The 16,651-nt window shown below is 38.5% G+C and overlaps 1 protein-coding gene across 1 annotated transcript in view; it reads right to left on the minus strand.

Annotated features, from left to right (window-relative positions):
* Nucleotides 1-6,927: 6,927 nt before the first annotated feature.
* Nucleotides 6,928-16,651, minus strand: part of cdh7a (cadherin 7a) — a 169,601-nt gene continuing 159,877 nt past the window's right edge. The window contains exon 12 of the mRNA XM_034707053.1: nt 6,928-8,840. Coding sequence (XP_034562944.1) covers nt 8,326-8,840 — 515 coding nt within the window. The 3' untranslated portion in view covers nt 6,928-8,325. The remainder of the gene's footprint in view (nt 8,841-16,651) is intronic.

Raw genomic sequence — 16,651 nt, forward strand, 5'->3', positions numbered from 1 at the left:
GTGAGGTCTTACTCCCCAGTTGGCTTAAAGTTAAGCTTATATTTCTACTCATTTCTCTGCCACCCGTGCAGGAGAGGAGTAACATATACATGAGGTAAATGCCTTAAACCCTGCAGAGAGATAAACCTAAAGCAAGTTCTTTTTCAACCTTAATATCTATAATGAATTCTTCTTAAGATGCAAGGGTACACATCAAAATGCTTCTGTTTAGAGTGGCAAAAAATCTCAAGCTTTAAACTTAAAGGAAACATTCTGTTAATCATATGGAAATGCTAATACTGCTGTTATTCTCAGAAGCTATAAATAGCAGAGTAATTATGCGATAAATGATCTCAGACACCTGCGCTGCACGTGGAGCAAAAGGCTACTGCAGAGAAAGATTTCTTTAACAGGCAGCCAAGAGGTCAGACTCTATTAGCGATGTTCCAGCAGACAATCTGAGGAAAAGCGCGCTCCTCATCTTGCAGAGTGTCTCTGAAAATGGGCACCTCTTTGTCAGGGCAATTTGTTGATGATGCATGGTTATGATAAGAATTGAGTGAAGTGTCTGTAGTCGCCCAGGGCACCTGAAGCTGAAGGCGCCGGGGCCAACATGAGTAATCAACTGAGGTGCAGATAGAGCCCCTGATAGCAGAGGGTCCCTGATTGCTCATAAGTACCCCCAGGCGGCAAGCATTAAAGACACTCTGGGCTGATTTTGATTGACAGCTGGTCAATCAAAATCAGCATCTGGACGCAGCCGCTATCAGCGCTGGAGCGAACATCAGTCTGTGTTTGAGCTGCTGTCTGTCTGCTTAGATAAAATAAACATCTACCACGTGTATCTTGTAAAGTCTGTTTGGATTGACTGAAATTATTTTCTTCATAAAACCCAGATATAAAAAATTCCTTTAGACAGGACAATAAAGTTTCACCCATAGGCTGTATAAAACATGGGCGTAGTCTCTGTGACGTGTGTGTATGTGTTTGCGTGTGTGTGTTTTATTTTTCAAATTTAATGTATGCATTTTAACTTGTGTGGTATTCTGATATGTTGATCCATGTTGATCCATTGGGGCGGCAGTAGCTCATTCCATAGGGACTTGGTTGGGGAACCGAAGGGTCGCCGGTTTGAGTCCCAGTATGGACTGGTGGCATGAGAGGTGCTGGTTCACTTGCCTGGGCACTGCCGAGGTGCCCTTGAGCAAGGTGCAGAACCCCCAACTGCTCGGGGTGCGCTGGTTGATGGCAGTATCCTCACTCTGACATCTCTCCCTAAGCATGTTCACTGCATGTATGTGCATGATTGTATGTATATATACCAAAAAAAACTATGTGTAGCATGTCCAAAGATAGCACGAGTGAAAAAATTGAATTTCCCCCCTAGGGATTAATAGAGTACCTTTCTTCTTTCTTTAGTTGATCCAACTCAGGACATATTACTTGACTATTGCACTTTAATGCTTTTTGCACTTTTGTATAACTTATATGTGCTCTTGTGATGTACTGTTTCCATGAATTCTGTTTTGACCTGCCAGAGACTACGGATGAAAATTAACCTTGTGGCTAACTCTGGCATATTTACATTGATGCAACGCTGAAATGTTCATTAATATGCACTGTGCCTTTAAATAAATAAATCCAATAAATAAAATACCCATATGTTTCTGAAGCAGAGTTTTGAAGTCAACCGTTGACGGTTGCCATATTGGAAATGCTGACTCGGCTTAACTTTTGGTTTACCTAGCATGAGACAAAGAGGTGGAGTTGAGGCGGACCTTGAGCCTCTTTGCTAACAGCTACAGGGTGCTCACCTGTCAGTCTAGTCAGCCGTGCCCTTCATTTGGCAAAACTTGCAGGTTTAATATCTTCAAAAATAATGAGTTATAAAAAACTTCACCTGCTGTTCATTGCTTGCCAATAGAGAAATGAGCCATTAAGGACCAAACCGTTTTTAAACAAGGCTGTTAACATGTTTATTTTTGCTTTTAAGAGCGCTTTTTGAATAAGTATGTATGTGGTTTTTTTTGGTGCTTATGCAGCCAGACCATAGACTGTATAAATAATGGACGTAGTATCCGTGACATCACCCATCTGTTCCTGAGCGCTGTTTTGAAGCCAATCGACGGCGGCAGCCATATTGGAAATGCTGAACTCAACCAGTCATAGTTTGACGTAAAGAGGCGGAGTTTGAGCCTCCTAGCCAACAGCTATGTGTTCCCGTCGGGGAGTCAAGTCAGTCATGTCCTTATTTGGGCAAAAACTTGTAATCTTAATATCTTCTGACCGTCGCGTTAGAGATAAAATTCACCCCCCGTACAGTGTGTGCCAATAGGGAAATTAGCTACGTAGAGCCAAGCCGTTTTTTGAACCAGGTTGTAAACATGTTTATTAATGCTGCAAAGAATGAATTGGTGTGTATGTGGTTTGCGGTGTTTCTGCAGCCAGCCTCAAGCGGATTCTCGATGAACTGCAGTTTGTAACACTTCTGCATGGGCTTCATAGTTTGAGACCGGAGGTTGCCGCTTGAGACAGACCCAAGCGCATACTCAATGAACTGTAGTTTATTTCAGTAAAGTTGTATGTTTTGCCCAATAGCTCTATCTCTTGTTATTGGAATTACAGTGAGATGCAAGTTCCGCCAATTCCAAACAAGGCTTCTGTTAGCTTGGACTTATTAAAATGAGACACATGGAGTTCCAGCAGTAGATATTTTTTGAGTTACACTCTCAAAACAAGACCATTTAGCATATGTTTGACAACCATTGTGCCCGCAAGTGTTGTTTTGAATTTAAAATTGACTTCAACTTTTGTTCTTCATTTCATTATCGGCAGTGACATCCCTTTGTATGCTGATGACACTTTTTTTTTTAACCTTGATGATTCTAACAGACTTTAATTTCTCCATACTGTCTTTCTAACACTGAGAAATAGATCGACCATGACTTCTTGCTGTTATATTTCTACACAATGAGCGATCCTTGGATTCTTCTCTAACTGTTAAATACCTCAGTTGAAGAATGTAGGCATGTTTTATGGGTTCAAATCAATGTTTTTAAGGTCTCATCACAATGAATACATTTTCCTGTGAATATGATCCTGTGTTCATCTCATCAGATAACTGTAGCTGCATGTTTATTGCAAGAATTATTTTTGTAATGGTTTATTCTTTAGGGTATTGTGTGCTAGTGCCCCTGGACTTTGCTGGTCTATTCAATCTGTCTCCAAGGTCATTTCAACATGTCCAACATGTTTTCATACATTATTGTAAACTTACATTTTAAAGTAATTGTTTTATTGCAGGTTGAACTTTTGCAACTTTTTGCTTTTGAGATTTTTTTCTATCTTCATTTATTAGTATTTTTTTGTACAATCATTATGCGTTTATGTTTCATTTACTCCTTATTGTTATGTAGTTTATTAACCTTTGTTTTGGTTGTTTCCTAATTTCATTATCTGATTTTCAAATATTTTTAATAACTGAGTTTATGTTTAATTATTAAGTCCTTCATTAACCTTTGCTTTAATTATTATTTCTCCATTTCATTATCTTATTTTGTGAAATGTTTTTATAAAATCATTATGACTTTATGTTTACTTTACTCTATTAATTACGTCCTTAATTAAATCATGATGAAGTAATTTTTTCCCCTCAGAAAGTTTGCTTATGTTATAGTAAATTAACCATAATAATTTGCGGACCTACTAAACAAAGGAATGATGTAACCATAACCTTCAGATTGCATTGTAATCCTGAGGAATTCATCTTTATAATCTTATAGTTTGAGCTCCATTCTTAATATGTAAGCGTGTATTTTACCTTTTTGTAATCTTGCCTTTCTGTCGGGTTTGAAGGTGTTTTTTCTTTTTTACATTTGACTCTCTTGGGAAGAATTAAAAAGAAACGACTGAATGCTCCAACTTCAAATGCTTATAAATGTGCTCCAATTCCACTTCAAGAGCTTTCCTTTCAGAAGAATTCTTCTGTTTGCTATTCTTCCTCTCACAAGTGATCTTTGGGGTTTTGAATATGCTCTGCGAAAGGCTATCACCTGTGAAAATGTAAGAAAGAACACTCTCCACATCTCTTCCTGTGAGTTTGTGTGAACTGCATCATAATGATGCCACACAGTGACCTTGGTTACTCCTCACTCACTGATAAAAAAAAATCTAAGATGTTTTGTTTTTTCCAGGGTTCAAAGCTTTGGAAACTATGTCAATACCTGTAAGGAGACGACATATTTACCAAGCAAAGATTCATAATAAGTTCATTGCATTCTCTTGCATCACTGTGAATTATTCTGTCAGTTGTATTCATGAAGCTCTGAGTTCTGTCGGGATGCAGCGACAGCTCGGAGACGCTAGTTGCTACTTTTCAACACAACACTACATTGTTGTGAGTCCTCGGCTGAGTTAGATTGGGTCCTCGACTCAGGAGTTAATGTTGAGAGAGGTAATGGAAAAACTGGAGAGAGACTATCTGGATTTATTGTTTTCTGTTTCTATTGTTTTTGCGGCTGAAATTTTTTGCAGATTATTTTCAACAGAAAATGTTGCGATGTAAAGAAAACTTCTGAAAAACAGACCAGTATTCAAGTAGTAAAGAATAGATTAATTCATTACTTCTTTATTTTTTCACTCTTTACTCCCAATTTGGAATGTTTAATGCGCTTTAAAGAGAGCAGAGGATAGTATCTCTAACCGTCTCTTCACTATTCGGAGAAACTGAAGCAGTATACTACAAAATATCATTAAAAAGTTCACTGTCTTTATTTTTGTCATAATGTCAAAATTATAAATTAAATGTCAAAATTAAATCATTATTAAGTTTTGAGCAATTTGAGCTTCAGGACATAATTATACAAGCTAAAGATAAAGTAATACTGGAAACATTCCAGTTTAAATGTAATGAGTTTTTAATATTTTTAATTTTCACTTTGTCATATAACTGATGGAAAATAATGATGATTTTTTTATTTTTTAAATTATTCTCATGTTTTGTGTTTTCAGAGGCACCAGTACACCTTTGTGACCATTCATATTGTCTATAAGTTCAGTTTCATATTATCTTTAGCTATGAATTAGTTTTTTCAATCAAATAACAGTACATTTGAAAAATGGAATTTCCCCCCCTGGGGATCAATAAAGTACCTTTATTTATTTTTCAAAACATAAAATGTATTGTTGAATTTTGGGCCTTTTTGCTTCTGGTAGACAAAATTAAGGAGTTAGGGTAGTCAGACTTTTGTCATATGGACGCATGACATCACATTTTTTTAATTTCTTGCTTTAAATGATTGGTTAAAGATTTAGTGTTCAAGTATAATATGCCTGATTTTTTTTTTTAAAATAGGTTATTCGTCTGAGTTGCAACTATTGAAACACAACTCAAATTAAAGGTACATTTCAAAGAGTTTAAATGTAATCACATCTGAAATGTCCATTTACCAGAGAGTTTGTATAAAATAAAAGTGAGCAGGGCACTACATTAGGAAGTATCATTAAATGATGCTCTGGTTGTTTTCCCTGTTAAACTGGTTTCCAAGTAATGCAAGGATAAATGTAGATGTTAGTGTTGCACATGGGACAATTTGCAAAGTTGAGAGACATTCTTAAATTAGCTTTTTTTTTTTTTAATGCAAAGATAAGGCCTTACAAACCACTATAAATATCCTATAAGAGACATTTATGTTTCCGAAAAATTAAGATCTTGAATGTCAACAAACTTGTGCAGACAATTGTTCCTTTCTAGTGATGCCGACAGTATAAAGAGGATGTGTTAGGTTTTGTTCTAATGGCTTAAGGGCGTTAATGACACAGTAGAGTTGACAGTAAGGGTTTCATATGTGGATGTGGATGTATGTTTATACGTGTGCATGTATGTACTTGTTTAGGGAGTCATACGTACGTGAATGTATATGTATATATATATTTTCTTGGTTGCTGAATCCCTCAGTGCTTGTTTTTTTTAATTTTCTTTATGGTTTTTATATTACTTTTATGTTTTGGAGGGAATTGTTGATTGTTGAAGCAGATTGAAATAAATGTAATAGTAGTAATAATAATAATATAGAAATAAAGTAATTTGCAGATTCAAGTATTTAAAGTCATTATTCAAAAATATGGACGAGTATGAACAAAGACATGTCACTTTAAAAGCCATGTCACATCCTACAAGGAGATTCAACTGACAGGTAATAACTGACTTTAAACACTTGAAGGAAATGTAGGTGAAATAAAATGTTGTCTGTTGTTGTTGAGTATGTCATTTGTTGTTCACTTGAGTACGGGGAATTTCATTGCAATAGGAAGAGTTTGTCCCCTGTGACTACACTTCAGTTATGCAAGGCACATTGTTCAAAGTTTGTTTTTGTACTAAAAGAACCCCGATATTCATACATCAAGCTGTTTGTGTTGAACCGACACATTTTTCAGTGAGGGTATTTTTTCAAGTCCGAGCAGAGGCCCTGGATTCTGTCAAAAAAAAAGTATTTCGGCAAATAAAGTCGGTGTTTTTCAAACCATACATGCAGGCTATGCACATGTTTCTTTCATCCTCACGTTGGATGCAGTGTTTGAACACACCTTTAATGGAGTTCCTTTTAACTGCTTGGCTAACTTGCAAAAGGCACCTCAGATGGCCGACGGTGAGCCTCGCAGTCATCACACACGCCTCTGTGCAGCGTCCGTGCTCCGTCTCGATCGGGCCCTTTCAACTACAAAAGCCTCATCAAAAAGAGATATGAAGAAAAAAAGTCTCCCCTCTCCTCCCTCCCAAACCCCTCTCTGGTTCTTTAAGCTCCCCAAATACACAGATTGAAGAATCATTTTTTTTTTAAAGTCATTGATTGTTGTCGTTAGATGCCGGTTCTAGTTCATCATCAGAAAGAATCTGTATTTATTTACTCGCTTGTTTATGTTCAGACTGACTGCAAGAAATCCCTTCAGTCTTTTAAGGAACTGAATGTCAATTTTATTTTCAGCAAAAGGATAAAAACATCATTTGCACAATTCTGCCTCTTCAAAATAAATAATACATATTGGTTGTACATGTCCACACCCAGTCAAACAGAATTTTTTTTAAGCTGGAGAAACAAAATGGGCACAATGCGGCGCATGAGTATTATCATACAGTGTGTCCTTTCACCATCAATAAACAAACCATGGACGTCATTGACTTCATCTCTGAATGACAATATATGCTGGACTCTGCAAACTACAAAAGCAAATTTCATTTACTTACAAACTGCAACGTCACCTGCTGTCACTTCAGAAAAATTACTATTCTCCAGAGTCGAGGTCGCGTGAATCTCGCTATCAAACACAACAATGACCGACCATCCTTCAGCATAGCTTCCAGCCCCACCCCATCCCCTCCCACTGCCTCACACAAAAGCAGAACAACTAATTTTAATAGCTCAGAAATCAAACATTGGACTTAGAAATAGAAAGGCGGAAGAAAAAACAGACTCAGACAAACGTTACATTGCAACATCTGCAAAATGTATTGTTAGCAGGATAAGAGAAATGAGACGCTTTCCTGTTTCGCCCGGTGGAGACATCAAACTGAAGAGAGTCATTCTTTTTTTTTATTATTTGCACAACTTATGTCTTCACATCACTTCCTTAGCACATCAACTACTTGTTTATACTGTATGTGTGCAGTTGCACTTCTCAAATAGTGTTGCGAGGTACGACAGAGTCCATGAATAATGTGGCTCTGTGTTTGAGTGTTTATGAAAAACAGCTTCCCATCAACCTGCTCCCAAACCACCCCTCGAAAAAAGATGAAGGAAAAAAAAACAACATAGAAATTGTCAAATTTCATATGAACAGTCGAGTGACTACTGATTAGCCGCCAGGGACACAGCATTTCATGTGAAATGTTTGTTTTTCTTTTTCTTTTTTTTTTTTTTTTTAGCATAAAGATAGCAAAGGAATGCATCAAAGCAAAGAGTGCTGGGCTTGTGCCCATCGCTGGAATGAAAGGACAGGTTCCTCCCCGTAGAAATGCTCCAACATGTATGCATTCTGCAGTCAGTGGTTGGACCGGACCCCGAACTCTGAAACCTTTAATGTCTTTTGCACACAAGGTTTCCTCCTCAGCCGAGTCACTTTTGAAGTCTGTGTCAAAACTCACCATGGCACGCTTTTGAAAATCCATACAAGGAGGTAAACAAACCGACAACCTTTGAAGTCAAAGCGTTTCTCTTTCAATCTCTCTGGTGTTGTCTCTGAATCCCTTCCTCCGATGCGCTAAGGCAGACAAAATCATTTTCTCTGACAATAAATTACTTGTATTTTTTTTTCTTGAGTCCAAGAAATGTTAAGAGAGACATTAAGGGGCTATGAGAAGACACTGGTGCTGTCACTGTTGCCGTAGAGGTCGGCCAGCTTTTTGAAGCGTGGTCCCCAGTTGCTGAGATAGTCATAGTTCTGATCTGAATCTGTACTTAGTGACTCCAGGGAACTTAACGAGTCTGCTACAGAGCCGCTGCCTTCAAAAGCATATGTCTGCAGAGAGTCGTACGGGGGAGCTGACGGGTCCACATCAGCATCCTTGAGACGCTCCCAAATAAACTCTCGAAACACCACGTTGTCCGGCAGGGATTTATAGGCTGGGCGAGTAGTGGACGGGTAGTGAAAGAAGGTGGGAGTATCAGGCGTGACATCTCGCCGCACGCTGGGGTCTCTGATGACATTCAGGTTACGTAAGGTGACCATGTCGAAAGCCTCGGTGTCCTCCTCTCCTCCGCCCTCGTCATCGTAGCGGACGATGTTTTCTCTGATGTCCCTCTCTTCCTCCAGAATCAGGGGCTCTTTCCTCCTTCGACGCATCGTCACAATAAGCAGAACCATCACTGCAGAGAGACAGAGACATGTCTGAGTCACTGTTAACTAACAAGGTGTATTTTTACAGTGACAGTAACCTGGAAGTAGGAATAGGGAAGAAATATGTGACTATTACGAGGGCTGTTTACACTGTAACAGCTCCTACTGGTATTAGCTAAAAGAGATAAACTATATTATATAGTTTAGGAAAGGCAAGGCAACTTTATTTGTATAGCACATTTCATACATGAGGGCAACTCAATGTGCTTTACATTAAAACATTAAAAGCATTGGAAACATTCAGACAGGCATAAAAGAGCACAATTAAAATGACAAATATAATTAAACAGAAAAGAAAAGGATAATTACAAATATATTAAAAGTACATTTAAAATTTGCATTTAAAACGTTTTAAAATGAGCTAAAATTGGAAGGCATTTGGCAAATTAAAAAGTCTTGATCTTTGATTTAAAAGAGGTGAGAGTTGGAGCAGACCTACATCTTTCAGGGAGTGTGTTCCAGATATGTGGTGCATAATGACTAAATGCTGCTTCACCATGTTTCCTTCTGACTCTAGGGACTGAAAGCAGAACAGTACCTGATGACCTCAGAGGTCTAGGTGGTTCATAAAGTAGCAGCAGATCAACAATGTATTTTGGGGCTAAACCATTCAGTGCTTTATAAACCATCAGCAGGATTTTAAAGTCTATTCTCTGACAGACAGGAAGCCAGTGTAGGGATCTAAGAACTGGAGTGATGTGGTCTACTTTTTCGGTCCTTGTTAGGACTCGAATGCATGGATAATGCATTAGATATAATAGGTATAATAACAGAGGGGGTTAGACTATCATATCGCCAGACTCTGTGGTGCAGATTGGCCCTTACCACAGGTTGTAGGATTATGCTCAGGCACTGGAAAACTAAAAAAAACATCACTTTTAATGATTGGCTGGGAGAAATGACCAAAATAGGCAATTATAAACAACTCATTTTTAAATTAAACAGCTGACAGGACATAATTTTGGACATGGGGGCCCTTCTTGGATACAATATCGAATAGCAAACTTTGTATGTATGTGGGTAATCACAATGCACTGATCCCAGTGCTTTCCCTGTGAAAAAATATTATTGCTCATATTGCTTTTTGTTTTGTATTGTTTATATCTTTCTTTTGCCAATAGCCTTATTACTTCTTTTTATGTGAAAATATATTTTGATTCTGAATTATTGTGTTATTTCTTTCTGAACTTCATTTTTCTTCTGATTTTGGTGTTCGTCTGTTTGTTACCTGTTTTGAAAAAAAGAAAAAGTGAATTAAAAAAAATGTTGAAATAGTTAGCTTAAAGTAATTAACAGCTAGCTTACATTTTTAGTTCAAATCACTGTCCTAACCACTGAAATAGTTTGTGGAAGCTCATGGAAAGTTAGAATTTAAGTGGAGATAGTAAAAGTAATGGACAAACACAAAATGATTAGCTAACCGATGGTTAAGTATGGGATAAATTGTTATATATATATATTTATATATTCAGCTAGAAGTGAAAAGTATAAAGCTAAGACAGCTATCTTAAAGTAACTACTTAACAATTAGAACAGGAAGCTAAAAGTAGTGGCTTAATCTAAGCAGTGAGCTAAAAAAATGGCTAAATGGTAGGAACTGGGAGCAGTTTGTTAGTCAAAACTAATGGTTTGATTTGGATTTTTTGATTTGATGTCTTTATTTCAAACATGTAAAAGCAAAAAAGAAGAAACAGTTATACAAAAAAAACCCCCAAATCAATCAGTTCCATTAGCAAGCACTGAAACATTGTACTTTACATGTGCAAAAGGGAGTAGGAAGAAGTTAAAACTTATTTAATCCTACCCCTTTATTCACCACTTTCTGGCATTATACTAGTGCATTCCCACAAAACAAATCTTCATAACCTATCTTCATACTTACACCTACAATCAAAAGTAAACCCCTCATGGTTAAACAACTGCAAGTAATGGATTAGCCATTTAAAGAGTTAACTAAAGTGAATGTATGAATAGTGGAAACTTTAAGCTAAAAGTAAGTAATGGATGAAAGGCTTAAAGCATTAGCCAAAAGTGAAGCATTACTGAAATGGTTTGCTCTTAGTGTACAAAGTTAAACATTGTTGGCTAATAGTAACAGATAATGTTGAATTGGCACCAACAACACCATAGCTGAGCCAATTACACCCTGTTTTAATCAAGTCAACGGACTACACAAGAGACATGTGAAGGGGTAGCTGAGTTCATCTAACCTTGTGTGGTAAGAAGGGCTTCTGAAGCTGCAACGAATCCAATCAGTGTTTACAAAACCAAACCTGTAATGTAATATATTGGTCCCCGCTGTGGCTTCATCCACCTACATTCAGCTTCAAGACCTGCATGGAACCCCACCAAACTAAACTCTTTGGCCCTGTGAGATCTTACCAGGGCTCTTCTCTAGCCCCTGCTCCCTTTCCCATACATTATTGCTGAAAATAACTCTACGCCCAAGCAAACTGGCAAATGTCTAATGATCCTCTATCCATCAATGTCAAGCTGGTGCCAGTGAAATATCGTTCCATGAGCCCATATTTCTTTTTCCTTCTCTGAGTCGAGCCACTGCAGGCAGCTGAGTAAGAGGCCCAGGAACCAAATTCAAACACCACTTCACACCCTCTAATAAAGGAGTAAATGGAAGAGATGGAAGGGGGGAAAGTGTCACATGGAAAGGCTGAGAGAGATGAATGGGCAACTCTCTGTTGGCCATTTGCTGACTGCTGATACCCTACAACAGCAGCACTTTTAGACTTTTTTTTGATACCTGGAAGGGTTCCTCCTGTCTTATAACCACGACTAATAACCATGACACTTTCTGCGGCGCTTCATGCAAAACGGCAAACATTTCTGTGGAGATTGTTTCCTCTGATTTCGGGAACTCGACTCATTCTAAATTCTATTCGATTCAGTAGGGCTTCTCCAAAGTGAATTACAAAGTGCCACATTGAAATATAATATTCTCAGTGCTTTCCAGCAAAGCTCTTTAGGGTTTAATGCCTAGAAGGCAGGCACGATGCGTCACAGATTGGAAGCTGGCCCACATCCAACCACGTCTGAGCGGGATGAGCAGGTGGATGGCTGAGCATACAAAGTCAGTTTCTGTCGGGTACCAAGGGTCCTGTAAGAAATGATTTCCAGCCCTGACAGTTTAGCAAACACACCCATGATTCTACAGGAGCCCCAATCTTCATAACACACTTAGTGATGATGTACACTAAGCGAAAAACAAAGATCAATTCAGCGTAACAAAAGCTTTTGCAGTAATTGGGTTGTTTAAATGATCCACACTGCACAATCAATAGCAAACAAGGTGAGTTTTCTGCACTGCCCTTTCTTTCAAGCATGAACCATTGAATGTACTTTCTCATTAGAGTATTTTCTCCTGCGCTGTGATTCAAGAGAACCTGGGACTGATTATTTGCTTGTTTCTTCAGCCCCCACTTCATATGTGACTGCTGCGGGGAAAATTCAAGCCGAGGTATCAATCAGTAACTCTAACACCGTATGAAATGGGAGGGAGGTCATACTTGTTGTAAGACGTCGTAAATATGCATGATTGAAGGCTTTGAAAACTTTCTCTCTGCGTCTTCACAGAGGTATGTGAACGCAAAACTTTAAGCAGCAAATGGCAGTGAGTGAGGACTGAACCAGGGGACGCCACTTGTAGCAGTAACAGTACAAATTCTGTACAAGGCATTTGCAATTTGATGACTGAGCTAAAACCGGTACTTCAAACAGTTTCAGAGTTTTGGCTGATTTCTGTTTTTGTTTTTTCCTCTGGGTCTTTTAAAAGTTTGAAGAGGGCGTAACTTAGTCAAATGTGATGTCACATATACGCACCAATCAGCAGTTTTCTAAAGCCCCGTTTCCACCAAGCGGTTCAGTTCGGTTTGTCTCGGTACGGCACGCATTTTGTGGCGTTTCCATTGACTAAAACCGGAACATGTCCCCAAATTACTGAGCCGTACTGTCCCACTTTTTGGTACCCTTCTGTTGGGGTGCCAGACATACTGATCCGACCCCAGAAGGTGGAGCTAGAAACACTGCAGTCCGTTGATTGGTCGAAAGAATCGTGGTAATAAAGAACAACACATAACCCCGCCATGTTTAAATCTCCAGTGGACTTCGGGAAGATAACTTTCTTTGTTTGGAAAATGTCATCAAGAAACAGCGTTCCATGGTTGCAGACTTTCCTCATGTTTTTCTTCTTCGTTGCATTTATTAGCGGGGTACACTGTGTCGCGCTGCCATGACATCACACTATTACGTAGCTGACGCGGCTATAGGCATCCGGCTTACACGCCGTCCACCAAGTAGGGCACGGTTGGCTGTGGAAATGCAAACAGGATCAGGCGTTACCGATCCGACCCGTACAAAACTGTACTGATTCATACCAGACCGCTTGGTGGAAACGAGCCATAATAGGCTTGTAGTGACTTCTGTTGCTAGGCTTCTTTAAAAAATAGTTCCAAGAGTGTTTAAAGCTCCTGTGAGGAGTTTCTAGTTGGTTATGAAACAGACTGAAATTATAACTGGTGCCTCTTCATGAGCTACAAATGCAAATAAAACCATGAGTAAGAAGATTGATTATTTCTGACTGGTCATTTTAAAGTGTGAAACTGCTGCCCGAGGGGTAGGTGTCAGAAACAACATTTGATATGGTGTTCATTTTCCATCGCAGACACTCTCGGTGAGTCTAAAGACAGCAGGATGATGAGATTTTTTTTTTGTTTAAAAGCTAAACTTAAACAGCAAAAAAACAACAAAGAGATTAGATGTACCAACTTTGTCCACAGGGGGGCGCCAAAATCAACATCAAACCAAAATTCCACACTGTAGCTTTAACTGCAAATTATTACATCAGTTAAACTCAAACGAAACGCACATGACTTCCCAAAGAGACAGAACTAACGTAACATGAATTCTTGAAACGTGAAGAGCTGAAAGTATACAGTGGATTTTTCCTATGTGGCCATTTTGAACTCTTTATCATCAGGCTCAGTCCTGGTGCTGATTTAAGCTTGATTTGATGGGAAACTAATTCAGCAGCTGTTCAGTATCTGTTGGACATATTAAAACAGAAGGGGATCATTTTCATGGCCGACTAGCGTGGGATTTAAAGGAAGTGTGTATTTATTTTTAGGGACAATGGAACCACTTTCTATTTGCTGTAGTGAATGAAGCATTTTAGTTTTACTATAAATATTAACTGACGAGCAGTAAGATAGTACCAATAAGAGCAGTACTGGAGAGGTAATGCACATCTAGTGTTTTTGCATATTGCCCTAAAGGTACATTCTGTTGTTGTCATATTTAACATACAGAGTAAACATAATTTCTATGACTAAATGTATCTCATTAAATGTTTTTAGTCAGCCATTATAATCGAATAAAATCACATAATTGTATACGACTGTTAGCTTGTGGGTCATAAAAGCCATCATAAATCACAGTGGGAGGTGTGTGCTTAGAGTCTGTCAGCCAGACCTCAAATTCAGACTCCTCTCATCACTAAACCTCAAATAAATATTAAAATAGATGAAAAAAAATGAATATCTGTGTTTTAAAGAACACAGCCCAGATATTTCAACATTGACTTTCTTTCCGCTCATCACGTCTTTAACCATGTGTCAGGATTGATTTGTAAAGCACTAGAAGTAAATTCTCCACTTAATCTTAGTATTCTGAAAGCACTTCAATATTTCAGAACATCAGTTTCTCTCTCTTTCTCTCTCCAAAACACCTTTTAGCTTCTAAATGATGACTGTCAAACATGATTGATGTTCTTTTTTTTCAGATTTATGAAGTCAGATTTGGATCTAGACGTGTCATAAAAGCACAGAAGGTTTTAAAATTGCTTGTTTGTTGTTTATTAAATCGATATTCAGCAGAAAACAACATGAATCTTGATCCGTTTGGAACATTAGGACTGGGATTAATGGAATATATGAAATATGATGGTTTATATTCTCAGTCATTTATGTAAAGGAGCAAGTAAATCTTTCTTTATGATTCATGAAGCTTTAGAGAGGATTTTTGTGGTGTTTGAACAACGGTGAGTAGAATGAGGGATAAACAGAAAATCCTTAAATTCAGAGGCCTATAACCGCTGATATTTTAATCATTCAATCAATCAGTCTTTATTTATATAGCTCCACATCACAACAAACGTTATCTCAAGACGCTTTTAGAAACATAGCAGGCATAGACCGTACTCTACTGACCCAACATCAAGACAGGGTAAGACTCAGTCTAATCTCATCTTAATCCACCATGAGTAGAGCACTTTGCAGTATTTAGCAAGTTACAGCGACAAGGACAAACTTCCTTTAACAGACAGAAACCTCCAGCAGAACCAGACTCATGTTAGACAGACATCTGCCTACCATCTACCTGGATTTGTGTCTCAACTGTTACTGAAACCTGGGGCTGTTACATCTATGAAGACCTTCCATAAAGGCTCAGACCCACAAGCTTTAAGTTACATGATGACAGCAGCTAATGTAACAATAGCTGACATGGACAAACTTCCAAGCTATCTGCCTCGACCAAGTTGAGGTAGGAAATTGGATATTTGACTTTAATTGAGATCAGTCAGACAACTCACGTTTACTTAAGATAAAGTTTAATGCAGCATACAGTATTGTGTTTGGCGTATGGGCTCTGAACCTCATTACTCCTGGTAGATTATTTAAATGCAGACATTTAGGAGTAATGAGATAGGACTAACCCCCCTTGGAGCCCGCAGGTGGATGCCAGGGAGGAGGTGGGTACGAAGTTTGCACACAACTGTCCTGAGAAGGACAGCAGGAGCACTTGCAAAGCAGAGGCAGAGACAGGAGGACTTGCAGCTTAAATAGACCGCCAAATGAGATGATGTGAGATCAGCTGATAGGGAGGATGATGACGTGTCAGTATGAATGAGCGCAGCTCGAGTTGTCTGCCTGAACTAGCTTGCAGGCGGCGCTCAATTTATACACAACCCAAACAATCTCTTAATTTTGACAATAGTAACTTATTAATTCAATGCAAATCTTTATGTTCTGTCTTCTTTGGTGTTAAAGCTGCTATGAAAGGTGTCAGCAGGTCTGAGTGTGGTGAGTATCCAGGTGTGGAGCGGCTCAGACTGTGCTGCATTTTGGCCCTTTTGATGAACGCAGAGGATTAAAAACAGCTTACTTAGACACAACACAAAGAATATGTCATACCTGTAGGTGGCGCTACACCTACAAAGACTGAATATTGTCATTTAAGTGGATTCGGACAGGGATTTGTATCAATCATGTGACGTTTGAGGCAGTTTGGACCCTGTATCCATGACATGAAACTTCGATGAGCTGTCACAACTTCACCCTTTGAGTTTCATTCACGAATATGATTGCTTTTCATCTTCAAACTCTCATCAAACTGTTCAACAAATCCAGACTGGATCAGATAAACAGCCTATGAGGAGTTGAACAGAAATACACTGACTCTAAATGTGTTGCAGACAAGAATAGGGAAGCAATGAGAGAAAATAAAGGTGTCTGGATTCAAAAGTCTCTTCCTCCTCCTGCTCATATTGACAGATGCCTTGCTTGAACACACCTTCATGATCGGCACAGACTATCAGAATAAGCAAACAGAAAACCAAACATGTTCGTTCTCCTTTCATCAGCACTGCTTCTCTTTTATTTTGTTTGACGCGTTCTGAAATCCCTCTCAAAGGTGGTTTTAACTCGTCACTCCTCCTGTATGAGGACAATCTGCTTTTAATTGACTGACTCTGTCAAAAAAGGGATTATTT

This window comes from Notolabrus celidotus, chromosome 17 (assembly GCF_009762535.1).
Source record: "Notolabrus celidotus isolate fNotCel1 chromosome 17, fNotCel1.pri, whole genome shotgun sequence".
Taxonomy (NCBI): domain Eukaryota; kingdom Metazoa; phylum Chordata; class Actinopteri; order Labriformes; family Labridae; genus Notolabrus; species Notolabrus celidotus.